The following is a 12,914-nucleotide window of genomic DNA, read 5'->3' on the forward strand; positions in this document are numbered from 1 at the left end:
GTGATAGGCTGGGCCCTGCTTCCAGGCGGGCCAGCTGTGTCCACGGGAAGGCCAACTCAAGAGAAGAAGTCAATCCACCCTTTAAAGTAGTGAGATTCACTCCGGCCATCCTGCCAACGCAGTGCGGGTCGATTTTGGCTCCAAACGAGGCCGTGCGGCCGTTTCGGACCAAAATATCACCCCACCACCACGTCTGAAGTCAGACATGGGGTGTGTGTCTGGGGCCACGTTTGCCACCCTGATTGGTGGCGGCCCGGGTTCTTTGAACCCATTCGCCCAATGGTGGCTCCGCCCCTGTTGAGAACCCTTGCCGTAGGCTGTTGGCAACCCATGCAAGAAAGCATTAAATGCTTTAGAAAACGAGGGCTTCCAGTTTGATCAAAGCACTTGTTTTTGCAGCGAGTTGTAAACTACAAACCAGTCAGAAACCAAGTTGGGTCCCCTCCCCACCACCTAATGTTGGCTGTTTTTATTTATAGAAGAAAAAAGCAGAGCGGGTCCTCCTAATCAGCCAATCCCCTTTCCTGGCAAGGCAGGAGGGCTCTGTACTGTACTGAGTCTGTAAAATTCCCAAGAGTGCCTTGTACGTTAGTGCCGCCGGCGCCGGGAGTCTGCTGCTAGTCACAAAGCGACCATGACCTGGATTTCGTTTTCGTAGAGGTCGGGGATCACTCCCAGCGGAGACTGGACCATCTTGACGCTGGTCTTCCCAAAGAGTTTGTACTCGTACTGGATGAGCTGCTGCCAGAAGCCGTTGTTGGGCCGGATAATGGGCCGGCACGACTTGGTCCAGGCGTGGGCGTTGGCCAGAGTCATGGAGTGGTACTTCATCAGGTAGGCGATGCCGAGGGCAGCTGAGCGGCTGACTCCTGCGGCGCAGTGCACCAGTGTCCGGCCTTGGTTCAACTCCACGTTGCGGATCTTATCGGCTACGGGGTCGAAGAAGTCGTAAAGCCGGGAATGGGGAGAGTCCGTCACTGGGACGTGGATGTAGTAAATGTCCGGGAAGTAGGTGTTGACCACTTCCACCGAAACGTTGATGACCGTTGTGATCTGATTGGCATAGAGGAAGACCTTGTTGTTGGCAGCTTCCCCATTGCTGATGAACAGGCTGTTGGTAATCCGGGACAGGCCATAGACAGGCGGGTTCCTGAAGAGGACCGGAATGGATGTGAAGGCCGTAGTCATTCAGGCAGACTTTAGACATCGGCTACAGCCGAGGACAGCATTGTCGGGCACGATGCTACAAAGGTCAGAGAGGAGGAAAGCTGTAATGAGCATGTCAGCAAAGGTGACCTCTTTCTCCTACCAATTTCCTAACAGCAGGGATGGTATTATGACGTGACTCCTTCAGATTTATAGTCTGCTATGTTAGGAACATAACTACCTTAAGTGGCACAGCAGGGAAATGCTTGACTAATAAGCAGAAAGTTGCCGGTTCGAATCCCCACTGGTACTATATCAGGCAGCAACAATATAGGAAGATGCTGAAAAGCATCATCTCACACTGCGTGGGAGAAGGCAATGGTCAACCCCACCTGTATTCTTCCCAAGACAATCATGGGGCTCTGTGGGTGCCAGGAGTTGAAATCAAATCGACGGCGCACTTTACCTTTACACTTTGGATAGGAAAGACCTCATCTTTAATCTCGAGAATTACGTGAGGAATAGGTAAGGAGAGAGAGAGATGCTTCCATCTGCTCTCTAAGAGGAAAGGAAGGGATTCTGACCCTCAACAGGAAATACCTGAAGAGTCATATCAGGGGTCATAGAGCAGAGACAGGTAGAACAGTTATGGAGACCCTTACTTACTATCTCTACTTCCAATGCCCCTAGTTAGGAGAGTTAGTTGCATTAGGATAGTTGGTGCAAAAGGTTGATGCATTGGAACTCCAACAGTACTGTATGTGCATCCAATTTTTGGTTTTGTGGAAGAAAGGTAGCAGGAAAACCTGGGTAGAAGTGATTATGTGGAAGCAAGGTCAGAGGAAAAGCTACCCAAGTTTTTCTCCTACCTTATTATTATTATGCTGTTTACACACAGTCTACCAGGTGTTATTGACTGGATTTGGTACTTTAATTACCGGGCCCTTTCCAAGGGTCTAGGATTATTCTTATTCTAATTCTTATTATTTTATTATTTATTTATTCAATTTCTATACCGCCCTTCCCAAAATGGCTCAGGGTGGTCTACACAGAGAAATAACAAATAAAGAAGATGGCTCCCTGTCCCCAAAGGGCTCACAATCTAGAAAGAAACACGAGATAGACACCAGCAACAGTCACTGGAGGGATGCTGTGCTGGGGGCGGATAGGGCCAGTTGCTCTCCCCCGGCTAAATCAAGAGAATCACCATGTTAAAAGGTGCCTCTTTGCCAAGTAAGCAAGGGGTTACCTTGCTTCCACACAGCTGAAAATTAGGAGCACACACAGTCAAACCCGGGTAGAACACAGTTTTATGATTATGTGAATGACCTCATTGTATGAAAGACCCACTGACTCCAACTTTAAGTTTCTACGTCTTCTGGTTAAAACTAGCAATCTTGATCAATCCCCTACTATAGCACTTTTTTATTCAGCAGCTAACAACTGCAAGTGTTGGAAAAAATCCTCCAAAAACCAGTGGGCAGAGAAGATCTGGGAACTTGAGTCTGTATAAGCTAGCTCCCATAAGGCAAGCCAAGAACCTGTCTCTGAATACCCATTAAAAAGCAAGCCGGCTCCATTATGATATGTTATACTAAAGCTCTTTCCCAAAGCAAGTGTGTCTCTCCTAAACAGAAATGTGTATTCTGAGTCTATTGCAGTTAGGATGATTATTCTGTTCTTTTTGGAGGGTGGGGCTGTGGCTTAGTGGGAGATCATCTCCTTTGCACGCAGAAGCTCCCAGGTTCCCTCCGTGGCAGCATCTCCAGGTAGGGTTGGGACAGACTCCCGCCTTAAACCTTGGAGAGCTGCTGCCAGTCAGTGCAGACAGCGCTGAGCTAGATGGGCCAAGGGTCAGACTCCGTATATGGCAGCTTCCTAAGTCCCTATATTTTTCTTCCTCCCAACTTGTACACCTCACTTTTCTGCATGCAAAAAAGTCCTTTTTCTTAGGATACAGGGCCTGGAAATCCCCCGAGCAAGCCTGTAAACTTGAACTCCGCTTCTGCATTTCACCCCTGCTAACAAATCCCACCAACAAAAGCAACCATACTTTAGAATCTAAACCACTTCAGGAAGTCATTAATTAAGCAGCAACCACAACATCCAGAGAAAATATATACATTTTTAAAAACACACACACACACACACACACACACACACACAAACATTTCTTGTTTTTGTTTGCCAGCTTGGGGGATTTGGAAGCGGAGGTGAAATTAATTCACCAGCTTGGCTGAAACTGACCAGCTTGCTTTTGGGAGGGTGCAATTGATCATCTTGGTTGCCCACTTTTTCTTCTTCCTTCTCCAATTTTCACAGTTCTATCAGGTCCTTTTTGGGACACAGTGACCATACCTGTACACGGTATTCCAAATGTGGGCACACCATAGATTCCCCCCCCCAGTGTTCTTGTCTTATACCGATTAGTGCAAAACTTAACTGCACAGCAACCCTGCAGCTCTACCTGATGAATGACGAGCCTGCAGGCCGTGCAGGGAGGGAGAGCAGCAGATGAAGCTCCGCGTAGGAGAGGGAGCTGCAGAGGCACAGCATAGATGGGTTCCACCACCATCTAGGCCCCTGTGGGGACATTAAGAGGGCTCCCTCCAAATGGATTTATTTATTTATAAATAAATAAAAATAAAAAGGAACAGAAGGCTTAGAAGCGTCCTAAATAAAGCTCCTCTGTATTTAAGCTCCTCTAAATAAACCTTTCCCTTAATTTGTCTTTCTTTCACATTATCCCCCCCCCAAAAAACTGGACAAGAAGATCCACATATAATGGCGTAAATGTGGTTCTCCTGGTCAGTAAATATGGAAAAGCCAACGGGTGACATTGAGTCAGGGGAGGGGCTAGGGTTACCATAGCCCCCTCTATATGCAAAGATCTCCCTTTGCATCAACTACCAGGGCTGTCCTTGGGGTAGGACCAATGGAGGCTCCTCATCTGGGGCAGAGGGGGCATTGCCCCCCTCCTTGCCAGCCCCACATTCTTGGCAGCCTCCCCTTCTCTCAAACATATCCTCTCTTCCTTTCTGTCTTTCTCCCTGTCTGTCTCTCTTGCTTGACTGTTGCTCTTGCATTTCCGCTGCTTGCCAGTAGATGACTCTGGCTGTTGGTCTTTTTTTCTAAATTCCTTTATAAAGCCAGTTCCTCCCTCTTAGGGTGTTCAGTGGGCTCTGTTGCCCCAAATGAAGTAATTACCATACTTAGTGACTACCCAAATTTCATATTTAGTGCCTCAGCAGCAATCAGCCTTTCTTTTCTCCCCCACCCTCCAAGGGTGGGCAGGGGCTAGCCCTGCCCCCAGCCAATCAGAAGTCAGAATAGCTTACAGGCACCTTTTCTGACCAACAACCAGCAAACAAAGCCAACCCAGTAATCTGATTTCCCAGGGTCCTTCTAGGCAAGCTGAGCAGACTTTTTGGAGTTCTTTGTGCAAAATGGGAACACCCAGTCTGCAAGCAAATGGAGTTCAGAACAGGTTGGAGCCCTGGTTACCTTTCTCCAGTCGCTCCTTCTCCAGATTGAAGCCAGCCCTTTCCTCCTCACTCAGCACCCTAACCAATCCAATGCCTCAGGAGGCATTGGATTTCTTCAGAATTTGCTGGTGTCGTGATCAGCCTCCCCTCCCTCTAAAGAGTTAACTGGAAGTGAACCCTTGTCCTGGCTGACAGGCTGGTGACTTACACAGATAGCCCAATCAGTCCACCGGCAGTGGGCGGGGGACCTAGAGAGCTGTTGCTGGAAATTCTGGGAACAAGAAAGGAAGTTCTGTGCTGGAGGAGCAAAGGGGGACATGTGGCAATGGAGTTTGCTGCAACTGGATGCCTGCAGCTCTTGGAAGATAGAACTGCAGGGGCTTGATTCTCAACCAGGAGTTTGGTGAGTTCAAGGAAAGGAAGCCTGGGCTTTGTGGGGGAACAAGCCAGTCTAAAATAGTCAAGCAAGGCCACCACTCTAGAGTCCTTATGCCAGTTTTTGTTTGCTGTTGGTTGGTTACTGTGTGTGTGTGTGTGTGTGTGTGAGAGAGAGAGAGAGAGAGAGAGAGAGAGAGATATCTTCCTGATGCTGCTCTCTCAGCCCTGACAAAGAAGGCAGAGAAGATCCACAGCTGAGGCAGAAATGTACCTTTTCAGGGTGTTTCTCCGCAGGGGCATGCCTCCCAATTCTGTGTGCTACTTCTTCTTCCAGCAGTCCAGAAGGGTGTGAGAGGACCCCCTGCAAAAGAAGGGTTCAAAGTGCATTGCAGTGCCAACATAGGAAGGAGGGGAGCCCACCTCACTATCTCACTATCGTCTCCCCTGGAAGTACAGGCAGGCAGGAGAACTGTTAGGAGCTGGAGGAAGACCACACTTGGGTGGCCTGTGAGAATGGGGTGTCTAATCAGAGGCGCTCTGACTTCTGGACTTCAGGGCTGAAGTCCAAGGTCTCCACCCTCCCTGGGGCCCCCCAAATCCTTTTTCATCTGTCCTGGGTGGTGTGTGGTTTGTGCTCTCAAGAACCTACGTGTTAAAAAATGATGCTTAACTTGCAGCGGGGGTGGGGTGTGTGTGGGCTCCAAAGGCCTTTAGGTCCAGGCTCCAAAATTACCTAGGTGCACCTCTGGGTGTCTTGCATGAGCACATATGGGATTATTGCCAGTCTTCCTCACGAGGTGACCCTTCCACACATCCAGGGCGTTTTTCACGCAGGAGGTTTATTGCAAAGCTTTACTGAGAGTTTGAAGTCCCCCCCCCCCAAAAAAAAGTTTCAAAAAGTGGATTTTTTAACGCCTGGATGGACCTGGGTGGATATAAATCAGGCTACACTCTTAACATGCAATGAAAAACCTGAATTGTTTGTGAAATGCTCCCTGATAGCTCTCAGGGTGTGTGTGTGTGTGTGTGTGTGTGTGTGTGTATAAAGTGTGCAGTCGAGTTGGTGTCAACTCCTGGCGACCACAGAGCCACATGGTTTTCGTGGTAGAATACAGGTGGGGTTGACCATTGCCATCTCCTGCGCAGTATGAGATGATGCCTTTCAGCATCCTATATGTTGCCTTCTAGTAATACCTATATTTACCTGAATAGAAGATGACCCTGACTTTAAGACGACCCCCTTGAAATATATGGGTTAAATGCAGAGTATACTATTTACCCCAAAGCAAGCAGACCCTATATTTAAGATGACCCCCTGACCCACCAATTTCTAACATCAAAGAACTGGAGGGGGCGGGCGGAAACTAGTCTTGGATTCCGGTCAACACAGCATATATTTTACTGGGTATTACATTTGGGCCACCCACCCCCCCGCCCTGCTTATGGATCACCATGGCTACCAATGATTGTTATATGACTAGCTTGCATGAGAAACATATACGTTAATTTAGAACACTTGTGGCAGGGGATGATGGGAGTTGTAGTCCCATAACATCTGGGGACCCAAGGGCGAGAACCCCCAGCTCTAGGCAATAAGGAATGATGAGGATCATCGTGACGACCAGGTGCTGCGAAAATAAGGAAGGGCTTTCGAGATTGGAGAAAGGGTCTTGTTAATCACCATTGGAGGGGAAGCGAAGCCAAGCCGGCTGCATCAGACCAGGAGGGTGGTGGAGGTGGAGGGAAATATCTAATTTGTTATTCCTTAGGTACTAGATTTCTATCCTGCCTCGCCCACGCCCAGGTGGCTCTAACCCAGCCTCGCGCCCCATCTAATCCAGCCAGCTCTCACCGGAAAGCCGAGCCCACCAGCAAGACGGGGAGTACTGTGTGTATGCGCCTCGGGGCGGGCGCCTGCCTGTGCCCTGCCAGTATTTTGCACCGCGCGGTGTGGCGTAGGGCGCCGTTCTGGGAAGGGAACACGCAGCAGCTGCCCCCGGGGCTTGCCTTCCTCCGCCCCAGCAGCACCGGGTATAATTCGGGGGTATACTGTGCGCGGCCATGGAGGTTCCACGGAGCGCCCTGGGCTGATTCCTTTCCCCCTTGGGCTCTGCCCTCCCGCCCTGCCCATCTCCTTACCCCACCCAGCCCCCGATGCGGCTCCTCCTCGGACCCTTTTCTTCCTTCCTTCTGCTCCTCTCCCACCACCAGCCTCCGCCTCAGCAGCCAGAAGGCATCAGGCAGCCGCCGCTGGTTCCAAGCTCCGGTGTCCGGGGCAACCGTGGAGCCTCGGGCCATTGTGACCCTCCCCGGCGGCTCGCCTGGCCCCCCAGCCGGGCCGGCTCTCTCTGCCATGGAGGGGTGGCCGCTGGAGGACGAGGGCCCCCGCCCCATCGTCACCTTCTTCCAGCCTCGAGTCAGCCAGGTCTTGGTGCTGCAAGGGTACGGGGCGCAGCCGGCCGGGACCCCCCCCCAGACACCCCCACTCCCCCCCGGCAGCATAAATGGTGCAGCCCCCCACCCACTTCTGGACCCATCCGGGCTTGAATTAGGGGGGTGGGGAGGTTGGGGAGCCCACCAGGGCCAGCTCCGGGGAGGGCATGGGGGTAAGCAAGCAGCCCCGCCCCCCAGGCGAGTAATCCCCCCCCCCAAAAAAAGGATTATGAAGAACAGGATTTATTTCAGTGAAAATATGTTCAGGGTGTGAAATAGACTATTATTCCTGTTTCCAAAATCTATCATGTGGGGAATGCACTTTGCCCCTTCTTTCTGGCCCTCCCCCCAATTTTTTTCCTCTGGGGCTGCCCCTGGAGCCCACAAGCCTTTGGAGGGGGCAGTATGAGCCTTTGGATGTCCCCCTGCTAGCTGAACCAAGAGGCATTTTTTTCAAAGGGGTGGTTCTCTTGTATTGAGCAGGGGGAGAGCAACTGGCCCTTTCCAGCCCCAGCGCAGCATCCCTCCAGTGGCTGTGGCTGGGGTCTAAGGTTTATTTTTAGATTGTGTGAGCCCTTTGGGGGCAGGGACCCCTTTTATTTTATTTATTTATATCTGTTTAAACCACTTGAGACCATCTTAAGTGGTGCAGCGGGGAAATGCTTGAATAACAAGCCGAAGGTTGCCGGTTCAAATCCCCACAGTTACTATATCGGGCAGAAGGATTATTTAGGATTCGTGTTTGAATTACCTTTGATTAATTGACTTGTTTTGAAGTTTAGACGACATATGATATTCTTGGTTACTGGTCATAGACCATAGGAGGCTGCCATATACTGAGTCAGACCCTTGGTCCATCTAGCTCAGTATTGCCTACCCAGACCGGCAGTGGCTTCTCCAAGGTTGCAGGCAGGAATCTCTCTCAGCGCTATCTTGGAGAAGCCAGGGAGGGAACTTGGCACCTAGATGCTTTTCCCAGAATGGCCCCATCCCTTCAGGGGAATCTCTTCCAGTGCTCACCCATGTAATCTCCCATCCAGATGCAAACCAGGGCAGACCCTGCTTAGCAAGGTTGACTCAGCCTTCCATCCTTCTGAGGTCGGTAAAATGAGTACCCAGAATGTTGGGGGCAATATGCTAAAATCATTGTAAACCGCTTAGAGAGCTCCGGCTATAGAGCGGTATATAAATGTAAGTGCTATTGCTATTGCTATTGCTAGCAAAGGGGACAAGTTATGCTGGCTCCCACAAGGCCAGCTCTCCTCTCATCATAATAAAAGTCTTGACTAGACTTCGTAAACCGCTTCGGGGAACGTCGGAAGCGGCGTATCGTTCTTCAGAGTGGTAGGAGAGGTCTGTGGTCCTAACCCGCCGCTTTGCTCCCCTGCAGCTTGTTCAGTGGCAGCGAAATCGCGGCAAGGAGATTTCTGCCCAAAAGCCACCTCTCGACCGTGATCATCCGGGACAACACCAGCGTTCAAAGAGTGCAGGATATTAAGGTAAGGCTGAAACTCTACCTGTTGAATGGCCAGCCTGCACGCCCTCCAGCTCTCTGGCGGGGCGGGGCAGGATAGAGAGGAGCAACCCAAGCGCCTGCTGAGAAGCAGATGCAATGGTACCTCCTTTTGTGCCCCGCCCACCCTTGGCTTGTTAAGGTGAGCTGCTGCTGCCTGCCTGAGTCCTGCAGCAGTTTCCTGCCATGTCATCCCTTTGGGCTCTTCACTCTCCTGGGCACAGGAGCAGGGGTGAGACATTGTGGAAGCCTCACTAGGCTGGCTGGACTGTCAGGGCAGAGTAGGCAGCTGCCTAGGGCAGCACAATTGGAGGGGGGCCCGTCAGTGTGCCCTGTAACCGATTCCCAGCTGCTGTAGACTACAACTCCCATCACCCCCCAGCTGCAATGGCCTTTGGGGATGATGGGAGTTGTAGTCCACACCAGCTGGGAATCCCTGTTACAGGGCAGACTGGCGGGCACCACACGCCAGCCTAGGCTCTTGTGCTGTCTCTGGAACTGGCGACCCCTTTGGGTCCTCAGATGCTGTGGGATGACAGCCCCCATCCTCCTCAGGCCCCTTTAGCCATTGTGGCTGAGGCGGACAGACAGGAACATAGGGACATAGGAAGCTGCCATCTACTGAGTCAGACCATTGGTCCGTCTAGCTCAGTATTGTCTACACAGACTGGCAGCGGCTTCTCCAAGGTTGCAGGCAGGAATCTCTCTCAGCCCTATCTTGGAGATGCTGCCAGGGAAGGAACTTGGAACCTTCTTCTGCTCTTCCCAGAGCGGCTCCACCCCCTGAGGGGAAGATCTTACAGTGCTCACATGTAGTCTCCCATTGAAAAGCAAACCAAGGTGGACCCTGCTTAGTTAAAGGGACAAGTCATGCTTGCTATGCAACAAGACCACCTCTCCTCTCCTTGGACATTGTTGACCAACATCTGGGGACCCGGGGTTGAGGAGCCCTGCCCTCCACCAATGCATGTTTGCACCCCAGAACCCCCTGCAGTATCCCAAGAGGGTACGTTGGGGCTCAGTTTTGGTTTATACTAGGAGGTCCCCACCCTTCCCTTGCAGTATAAAAAGCTTCACTCAGCCCTTCAGGGGAGCTGTCAAGCATCAAGTTAATTTTATTTATTTACTCACTGTATTGCTAACCCTCTCTTCCTCCAAAGAGTGTGTTGGGATTTTCTTATTCCTAATTTCCCCCAATAACTGGATTTTAACTTATGGGTTTATTGGGTCCTGACCAGCTGTTTGCCCACTCCCAGAAAGTGAAACACACCCACCCTGCAGAAATCAAATTAACGTTTTATTTGAGTGACTAAAGAATAAGGTAGAAAAGCTAATCTTAGGAAGTGTAAACATATTCAAGAATTCAGAAGGCATCTCACCAGATACAGTCTGCACATCCGTCTCAGCAATACAAAAGATAACACTCAAAATAGGAGATTCAATGGAAAAGAATTAAAAGAATAATCAAAAACTATAGCCGGGGGTCTGGCGAGAGGAAATTAAGAGAAAAATCAACAGAGGTATAGCCCAAAGCTATGAAAAGGCAAAAAGCAAAAGAATGACGTCAGAGTGGAGGAGAGGTTCTCCAACTCTGATCCGTGATCCAAACTTTTATAATCTCTCGTTTTAAGGGAATGCCCTTCCTTCCCAAAAGGATGGTTCGGAGAATACTTGTTACATTTTGATAGGCCACGTCTAATTACAAGATACCACCCATCTTGGTTGGAAGGACATCATTTGATAGTGTTTTAGGTATTGGTCAATATTGCCTTGTGTGCAAGAATTATGAATTTCTGACTTTCATAGTTGTATATTTTGATGATTTGACCTCACTGTCATTTGACCCTTACCTAATGGCCAGCGCTCAGCAGAAAAAATCCCTTCCGTCTTCTTGTGTCCTTTCTCATTACAAAACAAGCAGTTTACTGGAATCTGATTTGCATAAATTACATATACCCCATATAAATTCATTCTAACTGACCCATAGCCGAGATAACTTCCCTGTTCTCTGCAAAGGACCAGCAAAACAAGCTTAGAATAGATCTGGACCAAAGGTCATATATAAATTCTATCCAAAGCATAGAAACCCCCTTATGTGATGAAGAATTGATGAAAAATTGAAATAATTTTTTTAAAAAATGCAAGCCCCCTGATCCTTCAGTGGTTATATGTATCCTCACAACAGCCCTGTGAGGTAGGTTAGGCTGAGAGAGATGTGACTGGCCTAGAGTCACGCAGTGAGCTTTATGGCTGAATGGGGATTTGAACTTAGGTCTTCCTGGTCCAACACTCTAGAGTCCAACACTCTAACCACTACACCATTGCTGTAGTTTCAGTGTTCCCTTTCCTTTGGGCTTGCACCCCAGATCCCTACCCCAATATCCAGGAATTTCCTGTGGGCACACAGACCTCCTTATGAGTAGGGAGACTTCTTCATTTCAAGGGAGAGGAGCATTCTGTGTTTGTAATGTTATGTGCTGGTAGATCAGTTTGCACCATGGAAATAAATGCTCTGTGTATGTGTTGGAGCTTTTGCACTGCAAACAGACAGGGCAAGAACCAGTTAGCTGGTACAGCTATCTATTAGTCCTGACAGTGAAACTGAACCTTCCTGTACAGGAGCAGTATACCTCTGAGTGCCAGATTCAGGGGTGAACCGCTGAAAAGGCTTGAGAATAGAGATGTCTAGATTGGCATTGGACTGGTCTTTAGGGTTTTTTTGAATAATCGCTGGGTACTATTTCTTCCTTTCCAGTGATATAGTAATGCAGGGAAAGACCAGGTCACAGTCCCTGTGCTTTTCTCTCTCCAGAGTCTCAGCCAGGATGCTGTTTTCCAAGCCCAGAAAACATCATTTGAGCTGTTGTCTTTAGTGATGCCTGTAATTCGTTTCACCCAAGAATTAATATACAGTAAAATAGCAGTCATATAACCTTCCATTCGCTGATCTGGATGTTTAGAGTAGACCCTCTGAAATGTAAATTACAGTGCAATCCTCTTCATGTCTGCTCAGAAGTAAGCCAGAAGTAAGTCATTGAATTCAATGGGGCTTACTCCCAGATAAGTGATATAGGATGGCATAACCTTGTCAAAGAGCCCTGCAAGGTTATCCCATCTCTCTAAGTGGGGTGTGTCACCGTCGGGGTGTGGCCAGGGGAGCTGTCAGGCAGGCAGCTGCACTTCTCAGTTTGCAATGACGCCACTGTCTCCTCCGGTTGATTTCTTAAAGCTCAGGCACATTGAAGACAGCCAGAAGAAGGTGGGAGGATTCTTTGACCAGATGAAGAAGAAGTTTGTGCACGACCAGCAGACGAAGATGACCCGTTGGAAGAAACAGTACGGCCATTACCAGCGCATGCTGGAGCAGATTGACCAAAGGGCTCAGAGGAGGCTGACCATTTCAAACATCATCGTAGTGGAACAAAAGAGATCCTCTCTCTCCGGATGGAATCCAACCCTGAAGCCAGAGAGACCGAAGCAACGCCTAAAGTAGCTAGGATGGGAGTGTCCGGATTCTGGAAGTCACACTGAGTAAACCTTGGTGTAAACCCACATTCTGCCTTTAGGACTTCCTGCCAGTTTCTCTCATTAGGAACAGGGCAGGGATTAAAGTGAGAGCAAGGCCTTCGCAGCATCCAGACGTCACAGGTACTAGCCTCGTTGTCCCTGTCATTGGAGATCTTGATGCCATTATTCATGGTCAGGGCAGCTTTATGAGAGGCTTGTTCCCATGAGCGTTAACTGGATAGGACAAGTGTCTAATCCAGCTTTGGGAGCTGTGCCCCCCCGCCCCCCGATTATCGGTTGTGTGCGAGTAAAGAGCACGGTAGGAGGGGGTGGGGAGCGTGACCGTCTGCTGAGCCCCCGCTGGGTAGGATGAGCAGGCCATATTCAGATCTCATCCCCAGCTTTGGGAAAAGGTCGGAGGAAAAACCGCCTTGCCCAGCATGCAAATAAGA

At 49.7% G+C, this 12,914-nt stretch overlaps 2 protein-coding genes across 4 annotated transcripts; one reads left to right on the top strand and one right to left on the bottom strand.

Annotated features, from left to right (window-relative positions):
• Nucleotides 1-433: 433 nt before the first annotated feature.
• Nucleotides 434-7,267, bottom strand: DUSP18 (dual specificity phosphatase 18). 3 transcript variants are annotated; one of them, XM_053279624.1, is made up of 4 exons: nucleotides 7,149-7,267; nucleotides 6,691-6,718; nucleotides 5,281-5,370; nucleotides 434-1,243 (listed from the first exon to the last, which is right to left on the bottom strand). In XM_053279624.1, the coding sequence occupies exon 4, from the start codon at nucleotides 1,186-1,188 to the stop codon at nucleotides 622-624; it is 567 nt and encodes a 188-aa protein (XP_053135599.1). In that variant the 5' UTR covers nucleotides 1,189-1,243; nucleotides 5,281-5,370; nucleotides 6,691-6,718; nucleotides 7,149-7,267; the 3' UTR covers nucleotides 434-621. The 3 variants fall into 3 exon arrangements, with proteins under 3 accessions (XP_053135599.1, XP_053135598.1, XP_053135600.1); XM_053279623.1 differs by lacking the exon at nucleotides 6,691-6,718 and having other exon boundaries at nucleotides 7,149-7,266; XM_053279625.1 differs by lacking the exons at nucleotides 6,691-6,718; nucleotides 7,149-7,267 and adding an exon at nucleotides 6,862-7,062.
• On the top strand, nucleotides 6,612-12,509 carry C15H5orf52 (chromosome 15 C5orf52 homolog). The gene is made up of 4 exons (XM_053279875.1): nucleotides 6,612-6,634; nucleotides 7,158-7,451; nucleotides 8,833-8,941; nucleotides 12,185-12,509. The coding sequence occupies exons 1-4, from the start codon at nucleotides 6,612-6,614 to the stop codon at nucleotides 12,446-12,448; spliced, it is 690 nt and encodes a 229-aa protein (XP_053135850.1). The 3' UTR covers nucleotides 12,449-12,509.
• Nucleotides 12,510-12,914: the final 405 nt, after the last annotated feature.

This window comes from Hemicordylus capensis, chromosome 15 (assembly GCF_027244095.1).
Source record: "Hemicordylus capensis ecotype Gifberg chromosome 15, rHemCap1.1.pri, whole genome shotgun sequence".
Classification (NCBI taxonomy): domain Eukaryota; kingdom Metazoa; phylum Chordata; class Lepidosauria; order Squamata; family Cordylidae; genus Hemicordylus; species Hemicordylus capensis.